The sequence below is a fragment of the Varanus komodoensis genome, unplaced genomic scaffold, assembly GCF_004798865.1.
Source record: "Varanus komodoensis strain SLA01 unplaced genomic scaffold, ASM479886v1 scaffold2, whole genome shotgun sequence".
Taxonomy (NCBI): domain Eukaryota; kingdom Metazoa; phylum Chordata; class Lepidosauria; order Squamata; family Varanidae; genus Varanus; species Varanus komodoensis.
Window position 1 is genome coordinate 57,938,666 of NW_025335568.1, and position 17,509 is coordinate 57,956,174.

The following is a 17,509-nucleotide window of genomic DNA, read 5'->3' on the forward strand; positions in this document are numbered from 1 at the left end:
GGGGGTTAACCCCATAGGATTTTTCCCTCTTTCTGCAAGCCTTGAAGTTCCAGACATGCTGATACCTCCCTTTTTGTTTCTCAGTGGTTGTGGTTTCCCTACAATCCTGACAGCATTCATCACTTGAGTTTACATTTAGTGTATACAGAGGGTGCCGAAAAATGTATACCCATTTTAAGAAAGGAAAAAACCTGTATTAAACTGTTGCATGGTGATGCTAGCATTCAAGATTAGGCTGGACATGCACATGGTGGGCATGTCATGAGTGGGGCTGGCTGGAGCCAGGGGTCAGACTAGATGGCCCAGGAGACCCCTCCTGACTCACTTTGTTTCAATGTTTCTACTTGATTAATGCCATCTTTTGAGTGAATGTCGTATTACACATTGCTACTGTAATTCAATTTAACTGTGAAAAGTAATATACAGATAACATCTCTTAAAATGTGTATACATTTTTGGCACCCTCTGTATTATATAGTAATTGAAAATGTGGAGACTCTTAGTTGGACCTAAGAGTATATCTAGCAATAAATCTTCATCCATCTATAAAGGCAAATGCTAGTAATCATAAAAGATTGGCCTGTAAAACCAATGTTTTTTCTTTCTTTCTTTTTTCACTTTTCAGTTTACTCTTCACCAAAGTAAAGCTGGAATTGGTGCATAAAGGACCAGAAGAGGCATTAGTAACCTGTAGACACATGTTGCACCAGTGGCAAACTCTGTATAATGCTTCACAGCACAGGTATGGGACAGGCGGTATAGCTGCTGCGCGGGCTGTACCACTTCCGATGGCATGTCTTGGGATTCGCACATGGCCGAGTGCTCCTTCATCCAAAGAAGCTCCCTGCATGTAGACATCTGTGAAAAGCTAGATTTGCCCCTTCTCCCTGGTGTGCTAGTTTTCTGTGTGTGGTGTTCTGTGAAGGAGTCATCCTGCCCTTTGCTTAGTCTAGCCACAACGCAGACTTACTGTCTCCTCAAGAACTAGGCCTTAGTCACTGTCTCCTTGGTGACAAGTTGAGGGATATTTTACTTGTTCATTTGTGTTTGTTTTTGAAACAATGACACTCATATATAAGAAGCATTACAGGTGCCTGAAGTAATCCGTTAAAAAGAGCCAATACAAATATTAAAAGGAACACACTGTACACTCTTCTCTGTGCAACCTTCAGTGGGGACAACTTGGGATTCCTTAAAAGGATTGTATTAGATGCCTATCTAAACTTTGTACGAGGCCCAAACTCTCACCTGCACTGGAAGCAGAGGTGAAAAGAGAATTTTATGAGTAAGTCTCCTGTGGCTCGCTGATTCTTGCTACTCTGGCTCACTCGCGCACTTGCTTTTACAAAGCTTCTGGCCCTCATAGAGGGGCATAATGACATTCAAAAACTTGATAATAAAGAATTTTCTACCATGGTTCCCCATGTGACTCACATTGCCTGTGACAAGTAAGGATTTCCCCCAAGCCAAGCCTACAATCAGTGCTTGGCCTAACCAGGCAGCTGTCAAGGTGAAGGGACCAGCTGCCAGCACTGAGTGCCACCATATTTCATAGTTCAGGCCAGGGAACTATAATGCTCCCTCGTTGTTCTGTTGCCAGTACAGAGTGGAATGTGGCTGCCTGTCCTTCTAAGTGGAGAATGCAACCCAGCTGCCCCTGCTAAGTCCTCAGTGGCCCTCCGGGCAGCTGCGGTAGGCAGCCATCCAGAAATGGTGGTGCCCAGGGTGGCCGCTTATGAATTTCCAAAAAGGGACAGGAATGCATTAAAAGTGCCTAGGCTAATTTGTAAATAGAGGTGCACATTTAGAATCTAATTTTGAGAGAAATATAGTACATTTCGTTGTAATGTAGATGACTGTGATCACGAGAAGTAATAGTTCCTCTATACTCCTCACCAGTCAAACCTCACCTGGAATACTGTGTCCAGTTCTGGGCACCAATATTTCAGAAGGATGCAGGTAAATTAGAAAGGGTGCAGAGGAGGGCAACAAAAAAGATCCAGGGTTTGGAAACACTGCCCTGTGAAGAAACACTGAGAGAACTGGGCATGTTCAGCCTTGAGAAGAGAAGACTGGGGGGGGGGCATGACATCCCTCTATATGTACCTCAAAGGCTGTCGCAAAGAGGAAGGTCAAGGTCTCTTCTTGCCATGCCGGAGTGTAGGACACGGAATAATCAATTCAAGTTGTGACAACCCGGATTCAGGCTGGACATTAGGAAAAGCTTCCCCAGTGTCCGAGCAATACAACAGTGGAACCTGCTGCCTAGAGAGCTGGTGGGCTCTCCCACACTAGAGACATTCAGAAAGAAACTGGACAGCCACCTGGGTGGGATGGTGTAACTAGCTGTCCTGCAACAGCAGGGGGTTGGACCTGACGGCCCCTTCCAACTCTACTATTCTGTGACTGCTGTCCAGGTGCTCACTGTTGATGGGAAGCTGTTCTTAGGTTCTCAGTCTTTAAACTGAATCTGGATACAACAGCCCTTCAGAGGACCCTTTCAAATAAAAGATGGTCTTCTAGTAATCCTGCAAACAGAGGACTGTAGAAGGGGACACAAAGCTACTCTAGATGGTGCAGCCATCGCTGGCATCGTCACCGCTCTCAACTGTTCTTGACACTGCTGAGAAGAGGCAGGAGACCCAGGAATGAACAGCTGTAGAGGCACTCAGGCTCTGGGACAATGCTGGTCCTCAGAGGACACCTGCCATCTGTTTGCAGCCCCACGACAAGCTGCTCAAGGGCATGATATTAGGGAAGAGCAAAAAGATCAGTGGCAAGGAGTCCTCTCTCCAGAAGCCATGACCTTTCCCACTTCCAACCTACAGCATGAGGCTTCGTGCCTCCTAGAAGCCTAGCCAGTGATTTAGGCTGTCAGGGAGGAGAGAGGAGTCAACCCCAGAACAACCAGAGTATGGTCTGAAGACACATAAGGTATCTGCCCTGTTGAAGCTAAGCAGGTCTAGGCTGGCCTGAGCTCGGAGGGGAGGCCGCCTGGGAACTACAATGGGAGAAAGGTGGGACATAAATAAACTAATAGACCAAACCAACCTTAATGTATTTCGGGGGGAAAGGAGGCAGCCACTGGGAAGGGAGACTGAATAAGTGAGATCCCCCCAAGCCAACCCAGTTCTGCTACAACAAGGAGGATTGGCAGCACAGTGCCAGATGCAGAGGGGTAAATTAGACTCAGGGTGGCAGCTCAGCAGTGCAACTGCGGCCATGCGCTCTCACCCGGGAATCTTCTCTTGGTGGAACTGGTCTTGCTTCTAGATCAAGGACAGGGAACATGCAGGCCCCCAGATGTTGCTGGACTGTAGCTCCCGTCAGTATGGACAGTCATAGAAGAGCGGAGTTGGAAGGGGCCAGAAGGCCATCGGGTCCAATCCCCTGCTGTTGCAGGACACCACATTACACCATCCCACTCAGATGGCTGTCCAGTTTCTTTTTGAATGTCTCCAGTGTGGGAGAGCCTACACAATGGTAAAGGATGATGGGAGTTGAAGTCCAACAAGATCTGGAAGGCTACTTGTTTCCCATCCATGCTCTAAATGATCAAGCCCCCCCCCCCCCCCGGAAAAAAACACAAACAAACCCCGTTAAGGCCACAATATATAGGTATATGTGAGCAGGTATGATAATAAACAAGATTATGAGCTTGTAGTAACTTGTCTAAACTCATTTACAAGCCTGTCTGAATGAGAGCAGTGATTTCAAATTAAAGGTCATCTTTGGAATGTTTTTAAGGAATGTCCTTGCCCCTACCATAAAAAGCCACTTAGGAAGCAATCCTATGCATGTTTAGGCAGAAAAAGGTCCATCAATTTCTAGCATGCCCCAGTCAGCCATGCTCAGACAGAAAAAAATGAATGCTACAATTTCCAACAAAATGCAGATACAACTACTTTCGTCTTGTTTCCATCTCCCAACCTCAGGTCCAAACATGAGCAAGGGCAGTTGGGACTCAAACCTACACATGTTTACACAGAAAAAAGACCTACAACTCCTGGCATTCCCCTTGCCTCAGGAAGCTGGAAGTTGTCGGACTTTTTCTATCTAAACATGCGTAGAATTGCACCCTTAAGCATGTAAAGGTTGTAATTCTGCACCCACTTAAATGCTTGTAAATCCTGTAGAGGTCAGTCGGTATTACATGCATGTTAGTGGGTCCAGGACTCCTGCCTAAAACTATATATAGAGGCCTGAGTAAGAGACCTGAAATTTGTAGAAACTACTAAGCATCCAGCAGCAAGCATACGGAGCTATGTTATTTTATATCACTTGGAAATGAGGAAGAGGTGGTGTCATGTAACCAGCCAAGTCTACAAGAACTAGAGCTGAGAGATAATCATTGTTGAATAGCCAGTGCAAAATCCAGGAGCTGAAAGGGGACCATCAGCTTCACCCCTGAAAGGAAGAAACATCCTTTCATCACAGTTGCTTTTCACAGATCAGCCTTTCAATTATTGCTGCTAATGGTTATTGTTGACGGCTACAACAACCTTCTCTAAGCTGGTGCCCTTCCCAGATATGTAAACTGCAACCTGATCTTGCCTTACTGGGTGCCAGGTTAGGGAAGGCTGGGGTGCACTATAGCTGTTGTAGGACTGCAGAGCAAGGCGAAGGGGCATGCTAGAAGTGATGTGATGTTACTCAAGTAAGGGCACCTCTGTACCTCTTCCCTGTACAGTCAGGGAAGATCTGTAAGGGTACATCTAGACCAGAACTCTTGCCAAATTCTCCACCACCAAAACATATATGAATCGATGCTGGAAGAATAATTCCCCTTTTCTTTCCTGGTGAGTTGCAGCCGGGTGTGTGGCGTCAGGACTTCTTGCAAGTGACTCTTTTACACCTTTAGTTCAGCTACCCTGTATTTCCCTGGTATACTGTCAGGACCACTAGTTATGTTCCCTTTTGAAGGAAAAGAATGAACAAAAAAATCAACTAAAATATTTGCACTTGGACAAACCATGATTGCTTCTTTTATTTTGCCTTCACAGTCTTATCTTGACATTGCCTGTAGGCATCTCCACAGTGCAACTACCCATAAAGAGGAAGGTCTCTAATCATTGTATAGCAGTGTAGCAATTTGGTGGAACAGGAGAGACTTGGTCAGCGCTATTTATTCACTCTTTTGTAGTGTCCAGACTCGATGCGCTGTACAGTGACCACATGGCCAGTGACTGTGCAAACTCAGGATGATGGGAGTTCATAGCCCAACTCATTTGATGGGTACCAGGTTGGGGAAAATTGGATTGCTAACACATCCTAGGAGGAGCTGCCCTTGAAGATGGTTTAGAAACTTAAGTGCATGGAGAATGATGATGACATTTGCTCTGTTGATGGACCTGAGCTGGCATCCTCATATAAGACACCTGTCTTAAAATCACTGTACTTAATCTCCTTCTGTACAAAAGCATTGTTTACCATGTAAAATAGCAGCATAGCAATACTGTGAGGGTGACAACAAGACAACTCCCAAAGTAAGAATTAACTACTTAACACATAAGAAAAGGGGGAAATAAAAAAAGAAGCAATCCATAACATAAGGTCTGACTGGGTTCACATGATCAGTGTGACAAATTATGGCTTAGGTAAACCACAGCAAGCTGTGGTACCCACAGCACCATCCTCAACATTAAAGGTCACAGCTTGTTGTCTCATCTGAATGTGGCTGGGGCAGTTGTGTGACATTTAATCAACCCTCCTACAATCAATGGCTTGTTTTAGGGTGATGCAAGAGTTGTTTAATCCCAAAGCGACTCATCTCTTCCAGGTTTGGATAACAGAAGCCACAGCTGTGGCTCAAGTGGCTGCTGGCACGTACCAGAACCCTCTGTGATTTAAATAAGCCAAAATGGGCTGTTTTGAGTCTGAAATGAGTCTGAACAAGGACTCTGCACAGATGTGCAAAAACAAAGAAGGCCTTGCTTTAATCGCATTAGACCCTGGATGGAGAGCTTTCAACCGATGGCTCCACTGTGCTTCGGTGGGGAGCTCGTTGGCTCCATTAGTCCCAGGGACCAAAGGTAGTGGTAGAATATTGGATCAGGATTGGGGAGACCTATATTCAAATCCCTACTCAACCATGTATCTTCCTGGCTGCCTGTGGGACAGTGACAGTCCCTTATCCTAACCTGCCTCACAGATTTGCTGGGAGAAGGAAATGGGAGAACCAGATGCTGCATTTTGAGCTCCTGAAAGGAAATGTGAGACTCAAATGCCATCATCACCATCCGATGAGGACCATATCTGTCAACATACCAGGGAGACCTAAAACAATACCTTGAATAAATGGGTTAAATTTGTTAATATACAATCATATCCCAGGGTTATTTGACCCATGTACACAAACATCGGTTTCTGGTGGTGATTTCTGTGCAGAAGCAGGAATTTCATTCTAGTGCAACAAGGAAAAGAAAAAGAGCCAGATTTTCAGCAACACTAAATCATGCTTTGCTGAAATGTGCCAGTTTGCTCCACGTGCGTCCGTCATCACCAGCACCAACATCCTGCCTTGCCAGCTTCCTTGTCAAAATGTTTCACATGGTGTTGCTAGTGACACAACCCACCCCCATCCCTTCAACCCCCCTGCCCCCACCCCGCCTCCCCAAGACACATGCAGCGTATTCTGGCGTTCGCTATCTCATGCGTGGATTTCATCTTTCAGAGTTGGGGGCAGGTGGGTCAGATCGATGCTCATTTTGTAGGTCTGATACACCCTGCACTTCCCATAAGCAATCCTCTGTCACACGGATTCTTTTGTTCTTCTCTTGCAGCGATTCAGAGAAAGCAAGCAGCCTGACAGAGGCACCGCCAGTCAAAAAGAACAACAGTGTGTATCTCACTCTTCCCGATGCACATGACAATGACTCTGGTAAGAGAAAGAACGCATCTGAATTGTGGTGGCCTAAATCCCGCCTAGACATTCATACAGAGGTAGATTTCCAATGATCTCTCCTCCTAGGATATGGCAAGAAGCTTCTTGGATGTAGGTTTCTTGTTTCCCACTAGAGGACTATGAGGAGTAAAAGAAAAAAACCCCAAAGGCCTCTGTGAGTGCCAAAGTGCCCACCTGTGGAGAAGCTTGCCTGTTGCATCTCTAAACAAGTCACTGTACTGGTTTTGCATCCTTCCAGTCTTTTGGGTCGTTGGCTGCATCTTTGTTCACAGCATTTACCTGCTTCTGCTCACAGAAATACAGCAGAATGACCTGCCTTTTTTATGTGACTGCACCAGTCCTGGCTCTGGTCTTGCCAGCTCTCTATCAGCTGCAATACCTGACACGGTGACTCATGCAGAAATATAGGAGCGAACATATCATCCCCTTCCTGTTGTGAAACCAGCCTTTTGTTTCCCCTGGCCCACTTTCAGAGTCTATTCAAAGATCTGATGCTTAACCTTTAAAGCCCTATGCAGTTCGGGATCCAGGGATTTCTTGGACCATCCTTCCCCTACATCATGTGCTCACTGAATGTGCAAGCCGAGCTCCTGAATATGGATTCTGTTGCATGTTAATACATTGTGAAATCTCAGACAAGTTTTCCCAGTGACCAGGGGTCCGTTTCACTATGCATCATCACCTCTCGCCATGACTAAGAAGTATAAAATGGATCATTAAAAAACAAACAAGAATGGGTGTTTGCTTAATTTATGGAATTAGCATAGTTCAGTTTTCTTTGATGCTGAAATGGCCTTTTCATGCTCAGCAGTGGCCAGGCAAGGCACAGTTCTGTTGCTGCTAAGGCACAGTTCCACTCTGACCTGGGAACCCTTATAGTCCTTCTAGGTCATGGGAACCAGTGGCTGGACTGGGTAGGCTGAGCCACTCCAGAACCTAGGAACACCTAAATCCTGGGGAACCACCACTGAACCCATTAGAGCCCTCATCAAGAGTAGCCTATGAGTTCCTGGATTCATATAGTAGTACTGCTGGTTCCTGACATCTGAACTCCATGGGATCAAATTTTGAAACTCTTTTTTTTAACACCAGAGTACATATAGCTCTGCTTACAAGCAGGTTGTTTTTAGATGTTTGCTCAGCCATGTAGGCACGCTTATTTGTGAATAGCTCCCAAATGACTGAGTGAACATTTAGATGACTAAACCACATTAGTGGGAATTAATCATATATGTGATTCTTATGGAATCTGTTTCCACCTATGTGCTAGATCATTTTTATATAATCTAAGCCATGCAGGTGCATTTGGAATATCTAAGGCAGTGATGGCGAACCTTTTAGAGACAGATAGCCCACACTGCAACCCAAAACCCACTTATTGATCGCAACGTAGAAACTCTGCAATGAAATCGGAAAACTGAGGTTTTAGTTTAGAAAAACCAACTCACAGCCAGTCCAAGCAAAATGTATATATCCTTGACAGTGCAGTGACCAGCCATGTGCAAGCTCAAGCAAGGCATGGCTGATGAGTCGCGGCTCGTGACGCAATCACCTGACACCGCTGCTCCTTTGTAAGCATGCTTAAGTCCCCTATGTGCCCTGTTATCCAATGCGTGGCTCCAGGGGCAATGCTGGGGCAGCTTGGCTCACTTGCAGACAGAGAGGGCACAGCATCAAAATCATGCCAGGGCACCACGTTTTTCTAACCCTAATCCTACCCTGGTGCACTCCCCTAACCCTAATAGAAGGAGCGATTCAAAGGGGCAATTTTGAAAAAGCCTTCCTCAACTAGCTTTTGCTGCACAGCTCAACATTTCTGCCCACTCTAAGCACATTTCAGCCATCAAAATCGTGCAACAACACTTGGTTTTCCAACCCTAACCCTACCCTGGTGCACACACCTAACCCTAATACAGGGCTAAAGTTCCATTGAAAAGAGGCCAATTTTGAAAAGTCTTCCTCGACTAGCTGTTTCTGCACAGCTCAACATTTCTTCCCACTCTAAACTCATTGCAGCCATCAAAATCATACCAGGGCACCACGTTTTTCTAACCCGAACCCTACCCTGGTTCACACACCTAACCCTACTGCAGGGCTAAAGTGCCATTGAAGTGAAGGCGATTTTGAAAAAGCCTCCCTTGAGTGGCTTTTCCTGCACTACTCAACATTTCTGCCTACTCTAAACACATTGTAGCCATCAATATCATACCAGGGCACCACGTTTTTCTAACCCTAACCCTACCCTGGTTCACACACCTAACCCTAATACAGGGCTAAAATTCCATCGATAATAGGAGCATTTTTAAAAAGCCTTCTTTTACTAGCTTTTTCTGCACAGCTCATCATTTCTGCCCACTCTAAACCCATTCCAGCCATCCAAATCATACCAGGAAACCACGTTTGTTTAATCCTAACCCAATGATGGTGAACCTTTTATGGACCAAGTACCCAAACTGCAACCCAAAACCCACTTATTCATCCCAAAGTGCCAACAGTGTAATAAAACCTGAAAACTGACATTTTAGTTTGGAAGAAAAGAACTCATGGCTAGTGTAAGCAAATATATATATCCTTGGCAGCACATTGACCGGCCATGTGAACGCTCAGACGAGTCGCATCTAATGAGTTTCCGCTCGTGGCCTCATTGCCTGGCGCTTCTGCTCCTTTCTTAGTGTGCGCATGGCACCTGTTTGTGCTGTTATCCCATGCTCGGCTGCTGGGGTGATGCTTGGGTGACTTGGCTCGTGCGCCAACAGAGGGCTTTGCGTGCCCACTGTGGCACACATGGCATTGGTTCGCCACCACTGATCTAAGGGATATTGCAGCATTGCTTCTTAACATAGAAATAGATATTTATATATAAGATGTCGCTTCTGACCAACATGATCCTTAATGTCTTGTACATAATGAGCTTGTGCATTTCTATCCGGTTAAAGGTACTCTGTGATTAGACCAGTTCTCGTTTGGACTGGTAGTTTTATCGCCTTCATTCAGGCAGTCGTCTGTTGACTGACAATTTCCTCATTCCAGTCATGACTGTTGACTGTCATGAGAAGACATGGGTAGTGCGGGGCAACCTTTCAGGTAACCAAATGCAATGCAACTGAAGGTTCTCTGAGCTTCAAACACATTACATTTTAAACACAGCTATGTAGGAGCTGCCTGCTCCTCCGATGGTACTCAGTTCTCACTCCACATCCTGACGTGCAGGTGGCGGCCATGATGGGACCTAGATGAAATTTCAAAAGGCAGAACAGAAATCTACCTAAGGCCTCCATTGACATATTTTAAAATTTACCTTATATCACTTGTTAAAGATTTCTGTTGATGCTGCTTTGTGCCAGCACAGGGTAGGTAGATGTTTTAATCCCAGGGGCCACATGGACTCCCTGGAAGCATGTCAGGGGCCACATATCTGCAGTCGATGCTTCCCTCACATTCGTACAGAGCCCCGCACACATGCACACAACTTCCGGATCTGCTCTCTCATTCTGATGTTTCTAGGAATCGTGATGGGAAAGCTCCTGACTGAGGTGGCTGTGATTTCTCCTGACCCTACCTCAAGCCCTGATGACTTTGAGGAGGAGGAGTCCTGGTGGAATGGGGCTCTGGGTACTGGCAGGTGGCAGGAAACGCAGCTGTTTCTAGGGCTGAGCTCCTCTCCTTTTCCAGGCCTCATGGACTGCATCTCTCAGCAATGGGGCCATTGAGAAAGAGCGTGGGAGAGTGAGTTTGAACCTTGGATTAGGAACCTCTGGCCCATGGTCCTAATGCAGCCTGGGCAGGTTGCCGTTCCACCTAAAGAGACTCCCTGCTAGCTACTCCCCCAAGGCCTCTCCCTCGAAAGCTCATTGCAGTTTTCACTGATCAGTGAGTGGCGATAACAAGGGATTCCCCATAGTGCACCACAACTGGAAGGTCTCCCCAGTGGTGCTCCAAGACTCTGTGGTATGTTATAGAAGTTATATTGCATAACTTCTATAACATACAATGGAAGAGTTGCCCATAGTGTGCTGAGATGGCCATGCTACCAATCAGGATTTCCTCTGGTCTTATGCCTGCATAGTTCTATGTTGCGCTAACGTGTTGAGTCACCTTTGCTGAGCTAGAAAGCTGCAGACCTGCAGCCAGATGGGTGCCCACATGTGGAAGTGGGGCAGGGGCCGTATAGGGCTTTTTCCTCTCTATTGCTATTCTATATTATTCTTTTATTTGACCAGAGAATTTTCCTTTGGAGTTTAGAAAAATTCTGTGAGCAGTGTTTTTGCTTCGGCAGAAGCTAAATGGACTTAGATTTTAATGCTTCCCTTTGGCAGGACATAATTTATCTATGGTTTGCACAGTGGCCCATGAGTGATCTAAATGTCTGCACAATCATAATTACTTATTTCCTAACATCACATAAATGCTGGATGCAATTCTCTATCTTCTTGTAGCAGCTACTTTTTACTGTGCTCTGTGTATGCTGCAGTTTCACTGGAGCACAGAAAATGATGCCAGGCATTAAATCCAGGTTCTCAGAAAGTGATGAATGACCTTATATTGGTTGAGTTCATATAACAACCATCTGAGGTTTACTGCCATGGTGAAGAGTTTTGCAAAATATGCACAATGCGCCTGACAGACAGTTGGGTTCATTGTGGCTGCTTTGCTGCCTCCCTTCCATTCCTTCCCCCTCATTCATGAGGTGGAGGAAAGAGTCCCCTTGCTCTGACAGTCACAATCCCTGGATCTGTTCCTGTAGTTCAACATTCAGCCCTGCAGGGACTGATCTGTCTCCCTCTATCAGATAGCCCCACAGCTGGGGCTAGAAGTTGAACTCACGGGTATTCAGGGCAGGAGCCCTGTTTATACTATGGGAGCAAAGAAGAAGAATAAAAAAGGGAGGATGGGAATGCTGATCAGGTACTCTGGCCTTCTGTTCCAACGGAAGCAGGAGGAGAAGCAGCTTGATCTGCTCAGCGGTGCTTCCTCGAATGGGGCAGTGCCACTGAGTGGATTCTTTGCTCCGACTTCCTGCCCAAGGAGTCTCCTCTCAGGTAGGAGGTTAGGACGCCTGACCCTCCTGGTAGCACCACCAAGTAGATCACCAGCGACTAGGTGTGCCGGCGGCAGCAGCGCCACCTCCAGGACAGGGCAGTACTGCTGAACAGCTTGCCTGACCCCTGATTGAAAGGTCTCCTGAACCGCTCGGTGGCACTGCCCTGTCCTTGGGGCAGCACTGCTGCTGAACCTGGGAATGCAGCCTAGAACTTCCTGCCCAGAAATAGACATCTCAGGAAGGGGATGGAGGTGCCTGACCTGTTCTGCATTGCTGTCCTGAGCACCGGGAAGCACGGCAGATTTCACCTCCCAAATATCCTAGCCAGTGGCTCGAGAGCAGATCTCGCCAGCCACCAGCAGGGAGGTCTGCTCCTCTTGGATGAGGGAGCTGGTGTCTCCTTGTCAAGGATTCGTGGATCCCAGCCATCCTTGCCGGCAGCTTCAGAGGTTGAATCTCGAGCCACCAGCAAGGCTTCATGCCATGGAAAGTTTCTGGCAGCGCCCCAACCGCTTGGGCACTTTGGAGGCTGCTGGCAAGAGCAGCAGGGGAAGTTTGTGCCAGGTGGCACACCAGATGTTGGGGCACATCCCCAGGGTTGTCATCATGACAGTCCACCATGGTGGACCACAACCCTAGAGCAGCCCATGGGAACTGCAAGGTGCATTGTTTGCGGGGGGGGGGGAATCAACCACCCTTATTGAAGCGGCCCCTGTTCACATGACATGACAACCCAACTTCAATAACAAACAAGGGTAAGTTGTCATGTTGTCTAAATCAGGTCTCTTAACAGACCATATGAGTCCCTCTAGGCCAGTGGTGAGTACCCTAGCTGACAGTGCCTGCAAATTTTTAGGCAGAGTTCTTTTTCCCAGCTTTACTACCTTAAACTTTGCTCTGTATCTGGAAATATCAGGGATTGAACCTGAGACTGTCTAATGTATAAGTCCTGGCTCTAATTTTAAATCAAGGCAGTTTTATTATTGTAAAATTAGGCTTGAAAGTGTGAGGCCAATGCCTCTAAATGAAGTTCTGAATAACATTTCTGGTGGTTGAAGATCATAGCTTCTTGTTTGTTTGTTTTTTGCACAAAAGCAAAATGAGAGTAAATTATGCAAAATAGCAAAAGAACATAGATAAATGTAAATATTTTGCATATATATAGAGAGATGTTTTCTTGATATAATAGTTGTGAAATTCAGGTTGTTCTGATGCAGCATTTGGAGTGCAGAATTTTAATTTCTTTAACTTACTACATCCAGGCCTGCTCATACATGTTTTGGAATAGCGCCAAGGTCATTTTTATTGTCACCACTGATTTGCATGGTGGCAGAGAAACAAGCTCACACTCTTCTGTTAGATAAAGAAGGATACTATAATTAGAGAGATACATTTCAGAGCTTGCCAACAATTTTGTGCTTATTTCATTGGCCCTTGTAAAGCTATTACCTGATCATGGGTATTGGAATTAACTTACGAACCAGCAAGGCTCAGTTTGTTTCATCAGTGGTGTGTTTGCCTTTCAGGCTCTCAAAGAGCATCTTCTATCGCGGCTTCCCGGCTAGAGCAGGCCATGTCTGAAGTAACCATGCACAGCACTGCCTTGAAGCAAGGGCCGATGCAGCTTTGGACAACACTTGAACAGATTTGGTTGCAGGCTGGTAGGTATTTTCTTTCATATTTTATGCTATATTTGTGTTTAGGTTCTGACAACCCCCACGGCATGAACTTTATCACTGGTGAACACCGTCATGGTTTGCTGTCAGTTCATGTTGTGAATTCAGGATTCTGAGCCCTGTTTCCAATATGAAAAATAAATCCTATGAGGAAAGGCTGAAATAAAGAGTGTTTGCGTTGCCTGGGAAAAGAAAAGAAAAGACGGCAAGCAGCAGGTGATGACAGCACATGTCAAATGCCTGAAGGGCAGCTGCATAGAACAGGCCAAAGATTTACTTACCTGGTTCAAACATAATGGTAATGGGTGCCATTGGTGCTTCGTGTAATTAACCTCCAATTGTACCACTAGGAGGTTTGTTTCATGACATGTGAACCCAGATACTATTCATGGGTAAAATAGCCCACAGTTAACCTACAATTAGTTTGGGTTAACTGGGGGTTGTTTAACCCACAAATAACCCATAATGCTCAGGTTTGCATGTCCCAAAGCAGCCTTTACACAACTAACCTGTGATTGATTAACCATTAATTAACCCATAATTTGCTGCTGTTATGTGTTCAACACACCCATTCTGGGTTGCCTAAAGGGCAGGAGTAGTTCAGCAGGATTAAGTTACAGGAAGCAAAATCTCAGTTGAAAGTTAGGAGAACACTTCTTGATGGTAATTTATGTATTTATTAAATTTATATGCTACCTTGCCTCTAAAAATAGTGTTTAAGGAATCTAGGAATAAAATTAAGGTAAAATAAGAAAGTTATAATTAAAATACCAAAACACATATATTAAAGGACACCCAATAATAAGACAAAGTAGAGCAGAGCAACAAGAAATGCTTTATGTACTGTATCTCTGCCTATCTCTATCTATACATCTTTATCTATCTATATTCCAGCCCTTCTCAAAAGGAGCTCAGAGTGGCTAGCAAACCATATTGAAACAATACAGTCCATGAATACCATAGCATAACTCTATAATTACAAATACGGAATACAATACAATGCAATACAATACGGCCAACATTACAACACTGCATTCAACACATAACAGAAATCTGCCAGAGGAACACCTGCTTCAGCAGCAAAAACATGCCTGAGAAAAAACGTGTTTGCCTGCCAGTGGAAGGACTACAGAGATTAAGCTAGCTTGGCCTCTCTTGGCAGCAAGTTCTGGAGCAACCACTGAGATGGCCTTTCTCTCATGGTCCTGCCAAATGTGCCTGAGCAACAGCAATTAAGTAAAGGAAATGATGATTTAGAAGGATGGTGGCCTCTCCCTCGCAAAGGGCTTGTAAGGGAGAGGCCAAATGTAGTTCTGCATTTCCAGACTGAGCACCAGGTAAGCTTCAGCAGCCTACAAGCCCACCCTGCCAACACACACAAGCTTGCACATACACTCTTCTCTGTGATCCAGAGGCTTTTCATTCCGGCATGTGGGATGCTTTTCATTTTCCTTTATTGTTTATAAAGTGCCCAAAGTTATTTTAAGTACCATACAAAGCATGACAAGAATGCAGCCACTGCTTGCAGGTTATAATCCTACAGACACGATACAAGAAGGAAGAGGATGAAATGGGGACAGTGATTTACTAGGTACTGAGTGCTAGAAAATATGGGCTTTCCTTGGTAAAGAGAGGCAGTTGGACAATATGAGATATTTAGCACCACTTCTACTGAGGATTGCTTTGGTGATGGTCTTCTAGCCACTTCTCTTACTCTGTAGATACTTTTCATCCCACAACTCTTGCTTCATAAGCTGGTATCAATTCCTTTGGCTCTTAATACTGTATGATTTTAAATCCTTTCTTTTTGAGCACACTGCCCCACTCTGCCGGCATTGCTGGTACTGTTAATGGAGCCCATCACTTTACCAAATATGGCCACTCACAGGAGACTTGCTCCAGTAACTTGATCCTGGATTGGCTGAATGCCCTCGGTGTGGATCCGTACAAACCTTATCAAGTAGACAATTATGTTTCATGTGATATATGCAAAGAGAAAGCTGAAATATCTAGTCTCTTGGCATCCTCTCTCTAAATCTTCTGCAAAACTGAGCAAGTCATTTCTGTCTCCAAGGAACAAATTAGACATTTCCTCTTAAAGGAATATTGGCATAAATACATCATCAGTATATATTGCAGTTGGGATCCAAGGCAGCATAACAAAGTGAGGTAATGGAAAACATTTGTACTCTCTGGCTGTTTGTCCAGTAAAATTGTGATGTGTATTATTTTTTTCCATCACATAGCATTTGAAATGTATATATTTTATTTGTGATGGACAGATTCTTGGGAAACCAGAGAGGGGGCAAAAGTTAAGCTGCTGTCCCAAGCCTTGTGGGAACCCATCTGAACCCTGGGAATTTCATGCTGGGGTGGCCACTGGATTCTACATGTTGGCTTCATAATTTGACTCATAGAAGAAACAGACAATTTCTGCAAAAGCCCAGCATCATCCAGCATGCAAAGCAAAAATGAAACTTTCAGTTCCTGCAGAAGACTGGGCCTTTGATCCTGTATGGTTTACCATGCAGAAATCTACTTTAAAAAGCCATTTGAAGTTTGGGGACAGAAATCCAATTGTTTCTGCCTTGGTAGTGGTAAGAAGAATGATTCTTGACATTGCTTTGGAAAGCATCCAGAGCTGCAGATCAGTCAGTCTTTAACATGAGCCAGCACTAAGCTGTGTTCTTTTTCATTGTACATCAACGGCAAGTCAACATAGCTTGTCCAGCAGCAAAGGCTGTCAAAAGTAATACAAGTCAAGGACTAATTTTGCATGTGTTCTGCAGATTGTTCTGGGTACTCCATGAGCCCTTTGCTGCAGTTTTGGGGAAATGCAGGTGAAACAGTAATGGAAATTTTGTTTTGAAAGGATTCTTCTGAACCAAGGATTGGTCTTATTATTTGGTAGATTGCAAGCAGCCATCAAGCCAAGAGTCTTTAGACACGATGAATACAGTCATTGCCAGCCTGAAGAGGAAGTCTTTGTAGTCCTTCCTAGTCTGGGAGAGCCAATAGCCAGCCTGGGCAGTAGGGTCAAGAAATGCATGCTTTGATCCTCCCTTTGGACACAGGCCTGGAAGAGTTTCAACAGTCAGTAGGGGCTGACAAAGTCTAAAGCTCAACTAATTCCTTGTGTGCCTCAAGCAGAGATGGTGATGCCGTGCTTCATGAGAGAAGCAGCAAAGGATTTAAAGGGACAGTGTGCCATCTTGGAGCTGGACATGGTGCCAACGTTGGCTAGTCCAAACAGTGCCTTTTGCTTTCTCCACTGCTGGTCTTGCTGAGAACAAAACAGCCTCAAGAGACTGGCAGGATGGACAGCGGAAGGAAAATGTTAATTTAGTCTGCAGCAGCAGGAAAGGCATGCTCCTTTGGAGGAGTTCCTGGGAAGAACCTCATGTTTTTATATACGCATATCTGCACTGAGGCCCCTCCAGTGCTAGTTAGTCCATCTCAAAAAGGAAATGGGCAGCCTTTCCCAACCTGGTGTCCAGATGTGTATTCCAGATGTGTTGGAATACAATTCCCAGACAATGGCCATGCTTGCTTGGGAATTTGAGGAGATGTAGGCCAACACATCTGGAGGGCACCAGATGGGAGAAGATGGTGATAGAGTTTTATAAAATAACTAATAGTTTAGAGAGATGATACAAGAGAATTCTGGGCTTCCCATTGAAATTGATCATCAGTAGCTTCAGGCCAGATAAAATGAAATAGTGCATCACATGGTTAGCTTAGGTTTCACTGCCGTGGGGTATGGTGATGGTCACCCAAAGCATGGGTTCCTTTAAAAGATGCAGCAGGCAGCTACATGGAGAAGATCCTTGTTTAGTTTAGGTAAGCACAGGAGAACTAATCTGGATCAAAAGGCTGCTGGGAACACGG

At 45.2% G+C, this 17,509-nt stretch overlaps 1 protein-coding gene across 2 annotated transcripts in view; it reads left to right on the top strand.

Moving 5' to 3' along the window:
- TTC7A (tetratricopeptide repeat domain 7A) overlaps positions 1 to 17,509 on the top strand; it is a 184,363-nt gene that overhangs the window by 109,023 nt on the left and 57,831 nt on the right. For both annotated transcript variants that reach the window (XM_044428394.1, XM_044428395.1), the window contains 3 exons: positions 626 to 742; positions 6,783 to 6,880; positions 13,472 to 13,606. In XM_044428394.1, the coding sequence (XP_044284329.1) occupies positions 626 to 742; positions 6,783 to 6,880; positions 13,472 to 13,606 (350 nt within the window). The remainder of the gene's footprint in view (positions 1 to 625; positions 743 to 6,782; positions 6,881 to 13,471; positions 13,607 to 17,509) is intronic.